At 42.0% G+C, this 12,620-nt stretch overlaps 1 protein-coding gene across 1 annotated transcript in view; it reads right to left on the bottom strand.

Moving 5' to 3' along the window:
- Nucleotides 1-12,620, bottom strand: part of FSIP2 (fibrous sheath interacting protein 2) — a 70,458-nt gene that overhangs the window by 17,052 nt on the left and 40,786 nt on the right. The window contains exons 17-19 of the mRNA XM_087718022.1: nt 12,441-12,565; nt 9,178-12,395; nt 490-8,759 (exon numbers count right to left, since the gene is read on the bottom strand). Coding sequence (XP_087574148.1) covers nt 490-8,759; nt 9,178-12,395; nt 12,441-12,565 — 11,613 coding nt within the window. The remainder of the gene's footprint in view (nt 1-489; nt 8,760-9,177; nt 12,396-12,440; nt 12,566-12,620) is intronic.

Below are 12,620 nucleotides of genomic sequence, written 5' to 3' on the forward strand. Positions count from 1 at the left end.
GGTCATAAGTTGAGGACCACCTGTATGGTATTTTAATTCACCTTTAAAACTCCTAAGGAGTTGAAGTCCACACATATTAGAATATAGAATAACAGGGTTGGCAGAGGCTTTGGAGGTAAGCCCCCTGCTCTAGCAGGAACCCTATATCATTCAGGACAAATAGCTGCCCAATCCAATTTCTCCTTAAAAACCTCCCATGAAGGAGCACCCACAACTTCTGGAGGCAAGCTGATCCACTCATTGTTCAGTCACAATTTTGAACAGTTACTAAGCCCTGGTCATAAGTTGAAGGCTACCTGTATCACAAAGGAAATTATATGGGCACAGTCCACAGTCATGAGGGAATTCCTTTCCACAGTCCACAGTCATGAGGGAATATTTGGAACCAAATAGTATCTACCTAGTAAGGTCAGATAACATACTGAAAAGGACAAAGATAAAAAGCATTCAACAGAAGCCACTTCAGTTCATGCAGGCAGTCTCACCTACCTCCTTTGGTTTCACCGCAAGGCGCCCAGTCATATCCAAAGATGGGCGTCTTTCCTTCTTTTTATTGGCTTCAGGAACACTTGCAGCCCCCAGGCCATGGGAGAGACTTTTGCCTGATGCAGAGGCTCTTCTTAATTCTTCCAAACTGAAACCCATCTTTGATAAGCATGTCTTTTTCAGTTTCTCCAGGGGTTCTGTTTTTATGGACAGCACTGCCAAATGGTCTCCAACTATGTCTGGGTCAACTTTCAGGGGCCTTTTACCAAGATAAGGGACAATTTTCACTGGCATGTCATCTGTCTGCGAGGGGTTAGCTGGTGCGGATTCATCTCGACATTCTGACAGGCCAGAGAGCTCTAATAGAGACTCATCTTCCTCCAGTTCCATGTGGGAGTTAACTTTAGCAAGGACTTTGCTTACAATGCGGTCCAATTCCAGGGCACTGTAGGTTTCGTTTTCTGAATTATCGCGCACAGGTTTTTCTGAGTTGTTGCTGGAGATCTCATTGATAATGATACTGGCTACTTGCTCTGGGAATATCGCCTGGTCGGTTGTCATGTCCTCATACAGTTCTTTCTGAGACCCTGATTTCTCCAGGACATTGCTGATGACAGTATGGACAACTTGGTTAACTGCCTCTTCATGCTGTGGATTCAGTACTGCCTGATGATCTGAAGCTACAAGATTGATCTTGCTCTTTGATATCTCTTTTTCCACCGATGTTTTTAGCTGGGCAGTAATTTCCTTTATATCTGTTTTGGATAACCTTTTCTTTCTATGAATTCCCAAGTCATATTGTGTCTTTAGCATTCTTATCAAGAAGCGGCTTACGATCTCTTCCAGGAAAACAACAGAGACAAAAAGAGTGGGAGTATCTGGGATGGGATTTAGTTTTTTCCCTGCTTCCATATCGGAAATAATTTTTTTGAGAATTTTTTCAGATTCCAGCTTTATCAGACTGGGGCTGGGTATCTCTTTCTCGGAGTCGACGACCGGCTGGAAGTCATGTTTAGAAATCTCACTCACCATGAAGCAGGCAACTCGGTTAGCAAAGTCTTCCTTGCTGTTAGTTAAGTCTTCATACAGAGACGTTTCAGAGCTGGAGTGTTTTAGGATATCCGAGTAAACGGAGTCAACCACTTCTCCAACTGTTCGGCTATCTTCTGAGGCTAAGTTTCTTGAGTCATCATGCTGCCACACTTTAAGTTCGCCATTTGAGAGGAGATTCTGCAAGGAATTAATGATCTTTCTTGCAACTTCCTTCATAGATGCAACATTGCTTCTATCCTCCTCATCCAGAGGAAGAGAACTGAATATTTTTGTGAGAAGTTTAACAGCTATCTCCTCTAAGATTAGAGAGGATAAACCTTTCAGGTGGGATCGCAACTGTGTCTGGGCCTCTGATGGCTCTGACTCGGCTCCATATTGATCCTCAAGAGCTTTCTCAGCTTCAATGGCTTCTTGCTGTCGGTTTAACTCTTCTGAAAAGTACATCTGCATTTGATTCCCAGAAATCTCTTTGATCACAATGTCCACAATCCTCTCCAGAAGAATTGTACAGCCAGTTCTGATACACTTTTGAACATCGGAAGTGCTTCCAAATTCTGGCAAAAGATTGTTATAGATTGAGTTGGCTACAGTTTGACTGACCACACGGTTGGGCGGCACACGGTCAAGATACTTAACCTCTGCATTTTTGTTTTTTGAGATTTCAGCCATCACTTTGCTCAGGAGTTTCATGTGAATAAAATCAAACTCTGCACAACGCTCTTCTGTATCGATAGACGGAGAGAGGGTTGTAGGAAGAGGGAGGATTTTAGATAAGAGGAAAGCAAGGACATCATAAATAAATCTCTGAGAGACGAGAAATGGACATGGTGTGTCCATCTGGGATGGAGTACTGATTTTCTTCACCTCTGTGAACACATTTTTAGCCATTTCTCCAAATTCAAAAGGTTTAGAGGCTGGATCCTGGAACATCTTTGATTGTACTTCCTGAATCTGGTAGCCTAAAATTTCTTTCTTTACTGCACCAGCCAATTTTTCTGCGAGTGTCTGACCATTTTCCTTGTTCATGCAGATTGGGACTCCAGATCTCTGATCTTGCAAAATGCTACATAAAGCAGCATGGATAATTTTAGCAATCTCTGCTTTTTCCACATCCGGGAAAGTTTGCCCACCTTCAGGTATTTGTATCACTTTTACTGGGGATTTTGCAAACTCCTTTAAGATGGATTCAATTAAATATTTAACTGAAGGTTCAGCCTCAGCCCCTTGTTTCCCTACCATACAAACACTGGCTGTAGATGTGAGCAATTTGCTAATTAATCCACTAAAGATGTCCTTCAAGAAGGAGGCTGAGTAAGTATCGCCTGCATTCTCAAACTGCATTAACTGGGGTCTTGTTTGATAACCTTGTTTTGTTTTACTGAGAAATCCTGTTTCAGCTGTGCTTTCCTGTTTTCTGTTCAGAGAGCCAGACTTCGCATAGACTGTTTTGCAAATATTTTGTACTATGTCTTCAATCGTTTTGCTGGCATCAGAACATGGTTCTTCCTTCAAATGGCTCATAGCATGACTTCTCTTCCGTTCTTCAATCACTGTTGGATCAGGAGAAGCCGATCTACTATCAGGGAGCCAAGAAGGAAATACTCGATGTAATATCTTGACAAATATATCTCCAAATACCGAACCAGCGGATGGCGGTTCTGGGAGGAGAGTTTCAACTCTGTCAACAATGGTTTCCGCTTCCACAAATGAAAACAAATATGGAGAAGTGTCGCCAGTAAACAAAGGCAACAACTGGAAACGGGAAATATCTCTTATTATGACGGGAGCCAGTTTTTCTGCTAACAGGCAGCTGTTTGCTTGAAAAGCTTTAAAAATCTCAAACTCTGACCCAAATTGTTGCAGTAATTTTTCATAAATAGAATTACTTATTTCAATCACTTTTTCAGCACCTACTGGTGGGAGGCAGATATTCTCCCCTGAGGTTTGCATGACTTTAACTTCTGACATTTTAAATTCAATGACCAAACCGTTTACAAGTTCAATAACTAGATTTCTCATCTCATTCTCTGATAAATTAGTGTCCTTGGAATATGCCAAAATATTAGGGGAAGATAAGAATTTGCAAAAGAAAGCAACCACCACGTCCTCTAAAAACTGGGCGGAATAGATGCGCTTGGAAACATGCTGCCTTCCCTTTTGCCACTTAGAACACTCAGAAGAATCGTTGCTACTTAAAAATGGGTGGAAGTGGAAGTTTAAAATTTCTCTTATGAGTAATTTGGCAATTTCAGGCACAGTGCCGTTGCCCTGAGCCATGAGAGTATTTTGAAGTTCGCCTTGAGATTGATACTTTTGCAAAATGTCATTATACACTGAATTAGCAATGTCTTCTTCAGTCTCTCGATCCATGTCTGGGATTCGCTCCGAGACATTTTCTAGCTTGACTTCATGGGCTAAAATCTCTGTAACAACACAGCTTTTCAAGTTTGCAGCCATCTCGGTGAAATCTGTTTCAGAAAAGTCATCGGATTTTCCAGCATAGTCAGCAATGTTCTCTGGATTGGGGAATAATTTCTCCAAGAGCTGGTTAAGCATCTTTTCTAAGACCATGCAAGGAAATACAGTTATTCCAGAGTCTGGAATGATCCTATCGTCGTGGTTTACATAAGGTGGGGCGTATTCTGATGTTAAAGACTGAAGATGATGCTTAAACATTTCATTAACAATGAAACAAGCTATCTGCGTGACATACAGATTATTTAAGCTTTCTCTGTCTTCTGAGACAGGCTGCTGGAGCAGAACCTCATGTAGGACATCGCAATACACGGATTCCACCATGTTCTCAATTGCTTTTTCTGAAATAACAGTTTCTTTTTCACTGCCGTAAGTGCTGATCCAGATGGCCTGTTTCAAAATCATTGCCCTGATGTCCATCTTAAACTGGGCAAGTCTGTCTTGCAATTCAGATCCACGTAGACCTTCTCCTTTATCGGACACTGCACTAGTACTAAAAGCTAATGGGAAAATGTAGGCAAATAACCTATCGATGATAGCGTCCAACACTGGATAAGAGAGCACAGTGATATAAGGCGAAGCTGAAGGCTCCTCCTGAGGGCCACCTTGTTCTTCCATCAGGTTTTCCTGGATGAGGCACTTTCCTTCTAAGACATTTGATGGGCATGCTGAATGAAGCAGGTAATCTACAGCTTCTTCCATTTCTAGAGTAGTTGCTGGACAAGGCAAAGCATCCTCTACATTTTCTATGTCTTCTTTAGACAGAGAACTGCATATGGAACCCTTGTAAGATGGATTTTGGTCTGCTACGTTTGCCTCCGGCGGAGCGGATCCAAGAGTCTCGTCAGGCCCCTCTTGAAAGTTGATGTGAGCTTTTGCGAGCTCTTTTGTAACTGTTTTTGCCAACCTCATTGCTACCTCTCCCACATCTTCCCCGGAGGCACTAAGAGGGATGTCTGAAAATCTATCAGAGATTTTTGAAAGCAATTCAGAAATAACATTTCCCAGCACAGAAGTGGGTGAACTTTTACTTTTTCTCTCGATTGCTTCCCTGAGGTTCAAGGGCTTGATAGCAGTTTTGTAAACGTCTAACCCTCCCATAGAGTCTCCTCCAGCAGCTCGATCCCAATCAGAAGCCTCCTCCTCCTCACTGCATACAAAAGCTTCAACGTGCTGTTGGAGGATGTCTCCAACGAGAAAGCCAGCTAGTTGATCGATAAGGACATTGCTCTTGTTTTTCACATCTCTCTGGACAGCTTCAAGGGAGCCCGATTTCTGTATGATCTTGCTGCACAAAGAATCGGTCAGGTTCTGAACATCCTCCTCAGAATATTGATACTGTGCAGGGTGTGTGTCCTTTATAACTCTGATTTCATGTTTTAGAAGTTTCAGCCGAACGTCGTTGAGCAATTGAGTTGAGAGCTTGCTTAAGTCAGCTTCGGACATGGCCGCTTTTTTCCAAGTGGATGAAGCATCTCCAGGTGGTTTGGAAGGGAAAATCCTTGAGAGTAGACCAGTGATGAGATCTTTTAGGAACCCCGATGATAATAAGGTGCTAAATGGTGGCCAGCTCTCATCCTCGTGGAATTCCTTGTCTCTAACAGCATCACTAACCTGTAGTGCAGGTAAACCCGAAATTCTAGACAAATCTCCAGAAAACAGAGGGTGTAAAAGATAATCAGAGATGCCTTTTTCAACCAATCTTTTAACGTTGTCATAAATTATATTCTTTCTTATGCGGCTGACATCACCGCCTAAAACCATCTGTTTTTCTCTCGCCATATTGTGGTATACAGAATCTACCACATCATCCATGACGGCGGATAATGGGGCTCCAAGGCATTGCTCTTCTCCTGTTTTCACCCCGCTAACCGAAGCTCTGCCAAATTGCAAGTTGATCGAACTGGCTATCCTTTTAACCACATTACCAAGCTCAATTTCAGGCTGCCCTTTAGACGTTTTCTTTTCGTCTAGAGAAGCAGAAAATATTTTAGATAAAACTCTGGAAACGATTTCTTCTAAAAACTTAGCTGGGAAAACCTCAGTAGAAGACACTGAAGATTCACTGATGCTATCCAAAACCGTCCTGACGATATTCTCAGACAAGGCTTCAGGCTCAGGATTTTCCAAAAAGTCTTCATCTTTGGAAAGAAAAGTCTGGAGGTGATGGTTAGTGATTTCCCGAATTATGAAACTGGTCATGCAATCGATAAAAGCAGTATTCCTGCATTCCACATCCTTTTGTATGGAGAGTTGTGAGCCAGACTTTTTTAACATATTACTGTAGACTGAATCAACCATGTTCTCAATCTCTTTCTCTGAATGTAATCGGCATCGATCATCCTTTTTTGCTACCCAGATTTTGTGTTTTGAAATGGACTTCATTACGTGTTCGATTATATAGGAACAGAGCTCATTAAAGTCAACGTCTGACATATCTCTTTTGTCTTGGTGGCAGGGAGTGTCCTCTGAGGGTGGGAAAAGCTGAGTTAAGAGTCGACTTACTACTCTTTCTAAATATTTCTCAGACAATATAGTAACGTATGTTGGAGGAGGTGGCCTACTCCTTTTTACTTTAGGAAAGCAGACACAGAGCTCAATGTTTTTAATGATGGGCCCAGGTTTAAGATTTCTGAAAGCACTCTGAGGTAGTCTCCTAAACACTGCTGGTGGCAACTGGTAATCCAAAATTTCTGTCAGGATAATTTCAGCTGCCCTCTCAGCCAGATTCTCTATGTCCTTTTCCATGTCTCCCTCAGCAGCTAACTGGAATCCAAACTCCCTTAAAATGGAGTCAGTTATTCTGTTGACAGTTCGACTGTCCACAGGGGAGAAGTATGCTTTCTCCTCGGCTCTCTGCAAGACTCCAACACTGGCTTTCTTAAATTCTTCCAGCAGTGCATGCACAAACAATGTGTTCATCTCATGAAGGTCGATACAAGAATTTCGATCGTACTTGTTCCGCAGTGAAGAAAAGATCTTGATCAAGAGCTGAGAAACAACGTCCCCCAGAAACAGTGAGGAATAAATCGCAGAAAAAACTGACTGGAGTTGATGATGATCTCCATGTTCTGTCACTGTCATCACTTCTTTTCTGTAGTACTTCTTTTTGCAGCTTGCAAACCAAGGTTTTTTCGCAGGTAATGTGCAGATGGGTACAACTGGCCTTCGCTGGACTGCTGCATCCAGGACGGACCGGTTTCTGTCTCTTTTTCTCATATGACGCCTTCCTGGACCAGTTGCCCTAGATTCTGATCTTCTACTTCGTGATGAGGAACACAATTCATTTTTACCATAGCGGGCATGCTTTTTATTCAATGCTTGACTGTGTCCTTTCCTAGGGCATGGCTTTGTGAATTCAACCATCTTTTTTGGAGAAGTTCTCATTTGTCTGGGATGCTCAATATTGAAGGAAAGCTCTGTCATTACAGGTTTTACCAGTGTGTGAGCTAAGACATCCAGGGCTGATTCACAGGAAGACACTCCTGACTGAGCGTCCACCCATGGCTCCTCTAGGTATCTAACGTCATAGGTGAAAAGGGAGGTGCAGGACTCAGAGTCCTGGACTTTAAACTCTTTATATGAATAGGGCAAGACTTCATCGTCACACTTCCTCAGTTCACGAAGCTGTTCATTCTCTGGAAACTCATCAAAAGCAAAACTGCTCGAAAAATTATCGGTCAAGAGGCACTTGTCCAAAAGTGCCCGGATCAGCTTTTCACTCACAACATCCAAGAGGACAACAGACTTGGGAGACAGACCCAAGTTGCTGTTAAATAGGTCATTACTAAGTTTGCAAGCATGTGGACACATCGAGGAATAAAGTAACTGTTTTTTAGTTGATCTATTCGTATTTTGATAAGGCATCATATTTTGAGAGAAGGCATCTGGGTAGGACCCGCCAAAATCATTCTGGGACTGGTCGGGCCATAACGAATCTAAAATGATGTGCAGAACTTTGTTGACAATATTTTTTGACTCACTGGTTTTCAGGCTACGGATGAAAGTGTCCAAATTAGAAGCAACATTGTTTAGCCTCCTGTTTTTAAGGGCTAGTTGATCCATTGTGGAGAGACAGGACATCCTTCTGACATCACTGGCGCCTCTACAATCACCCCTAGAAGCTCTACTTAACCGTGGTGAAGAAATCAAATGCTGTTGAGAGAAGCTATCGCCAACCCTGTCTTGGTGTGTACATCTGCTTCTCATTTCAATTTCCAATAACAATACATTGTTAATTTCTTTCACAAGAGGTTGATAAACATTATCAAAGTCAGCCAAACACAGAGGTGGGACAAAAATTCTTCTTGATCTCCTTGTCTGAAAACCTTTTCTGTTGAAACTCTCTTGCAAAATGTTTCGTTCACACATGCTATTGATGATAACCTCAGAAATGTGGAATGCTAACTCTTCAATGTTAATTGGAGGGCTTTTAGAGCATCTCAGGCCATGTACAGGACAGCAAGCATCCACAGAGCAAAACATTGAAAGGGACCTTTCACAAAATTCATTTCTTTCTGGCATGTTGTGACGTGCACTGGGACTTGAAATGCTATACAGCACATTGGAAAGAACAGCTTGAGTCAGAGGTTCCCAAAACACATCATGACATGATGACTGCTTTCTACCAGAAGGCAGATATGTATTCCTCCATATTTGATCCTGAAGCCACTTTGATTCAGACTGGATTAGTTCTTGTTTCCATGCTGGCAAAGAGCTCCTACAGGACATTTCATCCAAAGGATCTGCAGAAGTAAACATGAACACATTACTAGTTCACATCTGGGGCACAATAGTTGAAGATGTAATCTGAGACACGAAATATTAGGTTGCACGATTTTCCTGCAACTGGCATATTTTGAGCTAAATTAATGGGTTTATCGAAATCAATGTATGGCAAATGCTACTTGTCACAGAAACATAGGTTCATATACTGGATACACACCAAGGAATTTATTATACAACACTGGAAAGATAGATCAACATCTAACTTACAACAGTGAATTGTTGATACGTGTGAACTGGTTCTTTTTTCATAGGGAACAAGGAAGAGGATTTTCAATTTAGTTAAAAAAAATTTAGAGGCAGAAATGTTTCTGATCTAAATAAATGTGAGCTATACAGCTTACCGGACATTATCTGCTACAAAGCACTCAGACTAACCTCTAGATTGGAAGGTAATCAGTTCTTTGATGACACTCAAAACAATGTGGTTGGCTAGCAGAAGAGTCTCGCAGGGATCTGGAACAGGAGAACAAGCCATAAGTTCTAGTTCTTTATATTTCTCTGGACTCTTACATTTGAAGATATGCTGCTTACTCTCCCATTTGGAGAGAAGGCTGCCACTGTCCAGCAGGAGGCAGCTTTCCTCTGTCAGGGTCTTGTCACTAGAATCACTCAACCTGATTTCCCAGCGATTGAGTAAGCTTTGATTCTTCTGCTTTGGTTGTACACATTTGGAGGAGCATGAAGATCTCAGGTGAGATTTTTCCTTCAACGGAGAAAGATGTCTGGATTTCTCACTGTAGCTGTTTTGCACCGTAGGCTCATCTTCCACTCCAAACTCACACAGGAGAGCGTTGACAATGGATTCAGCTGTATGGCCGAGCTTCAGGGGACAGTAGGCAGAATAGCAGGTGCTTTCTGGACCTGTGAAAGGATATTTCCCTGCAAAGGATTCATGGTGAGGAAGGGGTTTGGCTTTCTTCTGATGTCCCATTCCAGCTTGCTTAGGACTACCTTCACAGTCTGCCGTTTTCTTAAATAGCTTTTCCAAAATGCTTCCCTCGGGGATAGAGCTTTGTCGGGGAAGCCAATCTTCCTCAAGACAACCTAGTTTGACTTGACCTTTATCCTGTCTTCGTCTTCTGGGATGCCTTGATCGTCCTTTCTCTCTCTCTGATGCACCGTGAGCATCCCACTCAGAATACTTAAAGACAGAAGGAAATTTAGCTGGGGCTTCTTCTTGTACTTCAGTCTCCTCCTCTGAGTAGATTACCATGCCAGGAACATTGATTGGTGGGAAACTATCTACCCTTCTGAACAGTTTAGAAGTTGTCTTCACCTTCGGTGATTTAAACTGATTCTGGGCAAGAGCCCTTTCCTTTGCAAATGCTCGGCCTGACATTTCTAGCTGCAGGTTCTCCACCATTAATTCAGAGGTGATCTCAGTAAGGCTTTCATTGCAACGATCCAACATGACACTTATAGTCTCACTTACCACCAAGCTTTCAGAAGAGCTGCTAAGTACGTTGGCCTCCTTCTGGGCTAGCTCCCTGTCCAAAGTGTGCTTAATGATTTCAAGAATGCTGCTGACCGCATTGTTGGCATACACACTCAATTCAGAGTGGAGCATTTGCACCTGATGGAAAGCCGTTTCAATGCACTCCCTGGTGACTGCACCACCCAACTTCGTAAAGTCCAGAAAGTTATGGGTCGATCCTAAAGTAGGCAATGTTCCTTTCCCTGCCTCTCCCTGCAGCTTATTTCGCAAGCCTTCTACCGTTGTCTCTGCTATGTTTCCTACATGACCTGAAAGAGAATCTAAGGAGCGTGTCAGTTGTGCAAAAGAAAGGCTTTCTAATGGGAACTTCACTATGTCCAAGAAGTTACATTTAAAGTCCCGTCTAAAATATCGAGTCACAAAAGTCTCCAGTGTGATGACAATACATTCAACTGTTTCCTTGGCTATTTTATCAATTGTGTCCATAGCATTTTTCAGTGAAAAATAAGAAAAATCGGGTTGAGTGAATTGATTTTTCGGATTTTTTGCGCATCCTTTGGGTCCTGCCTGATCTTTTCTTCCCAAAAAGCTGCATTTATCTTGAGAAGTAGGAATGCTGCATAATAAACATCTATGGACATTTTCAAACACGCTGGCTACAATATCTCTGGCAACTGAGCCAATCTCTGCCTGAGAATCACTGTGAAAAAGCCTACAGCTTTCACCTTTTTTAAAATTACAACAGAATAGCCGCTCGTTGAGCTCACCTTGAATCTTCTTCAAAATGCAAACAGAAGATTCTAGATCTCGACTTCTCATGTAAACCTCACTTACAATATTCTCAGCCACCTGCAGCATTTTTAGGGTTTCGTTTATATTTTCATCTGTCATAGGCTGCTGCTCAAAAATTTCTCTTAATATGCCTTGCTTTGGAAGGATTTGATTAAGGTAGCATGCATAATCTTCATAACAGAGGCATTTAGGTTTTCCATGGATGTCTTTAGTTGTCATTTCAAACTGGAAGAACATCTGGGTAGAAGGAAGTCCATCAATTTGGGAACGGTTCAAAGAAGTCTGTTTGTGCATGTGAGGACACTGCGCGTCATCAGTGTGTAGATCATGCACGACAGAATTTATGAGTTCACTTGCTTTGGAGATCTGCTCCGATGACAAGGTATTGACTTGAAATATAGTTCTGTGATAATTTTCTGTTTTGAATTCATCAATAATAGTTCCCAAAACTTTGCTTACTACGTCTTTGGCATATACTGTCAAGTCAGATTTTGACAAAGTGCCTCTCAGGAACGAGCTGTCCGAATCATCTGACGTTGCTCTTGGCCTACTTGTTGTCTTACTGCCGGCTTGCATGTCACATTGAAAAGATGACTGTCCTTTCCATCTCTGTTGCACAGACAATGGAAGGACCTCTTCCAAATGAGATGCAGCAAAACAGGCAATTTTATTCAAAACGCTTTGAATGAGTTCTTCGCTCAAGGACTGTGGAGAGGGTTGGAGTTGAGATACTGCCAGAGTAATCTTTTGGATGTCGGATGAACCTTTAATGCTGCCTGAAGCATTTGTTTCTAACTTTGATGAGCTAAACAGCGTGTCCACAACTGCTGAATACATCTTATTAAGTATTCCATCCACAATCTCACCAGCTACATTACAAGCATTTGTCTGAGATGCAGACTCCATCATCCTGTTATAGTGTGAGGACTTGGGTTCAGAATTGAAAAATACAGAATCATTATTAAAAGAGGACAGAAGTCCCAGATCTCCCATTATTCGCTGAGTAACTTGGTTGAGAACATCTTCCACACTTGCCAACAATGGAAAACTTCCATGCTGCCCAGGTTGTTGTTTCTGAAAAATCCTTTTCAGAACTCTTTTTTGAATCTCATTTTCAGTCAAGGCTATCTGAACAGTGATGATCTTGAGGAGATCATTCATAATTTCGTTGGCAGAAGCATTTTCTTCATGGGGGAGGAGATTTTGACAAGAAAGCATCTCCCGCTCCAGGTCCTTCTGAATTACTTTAACAATGGTGCAAGTCAGCTTTTCAGCACAGAGCCTTAAATTATATTGAGAGTCCTGAACTGCTACTTTTGCTTTATCGCAGTGGTTGCCTGTTCTGAGCGCTGTGGCTTTTTGTGCACTTGATGTTGCATATCCACTTTCAAGACAAGATGGCTTTACTTGCTTAGTAGCCATTCCCAGTTCAGATTCTAGTTTCTCTTCAACAAACAATTCCAGTCTGAGGAAGACATTATCAACTAAATATTTTGCTATGCCTTCGGGAGAAAAGTCTTTTATATCTGGAAGTTGCTTAGCGCTAAATTCCACCAGTTTTCTGCCAGATGATTTCTCAGCTTTTGATACG

Source organism: Thamnophis sirtalis, unplaced genomic scaffold (assembly GCF_051295495.1).
Source record: "Thamnophis sirtalis isolate CommonGarterSnake01/CBP01778 unplaced genomic scaffold, rThaSir2_p1.2 scaffold_6, whole genome shotgun sequence".
Taxonomy (NCBI): Eukaryota; Metazoa; Chordata; class Lepidosauria; order Squamata; family Natricidae; genus Thamnophis; species Thamnophis sirtalis.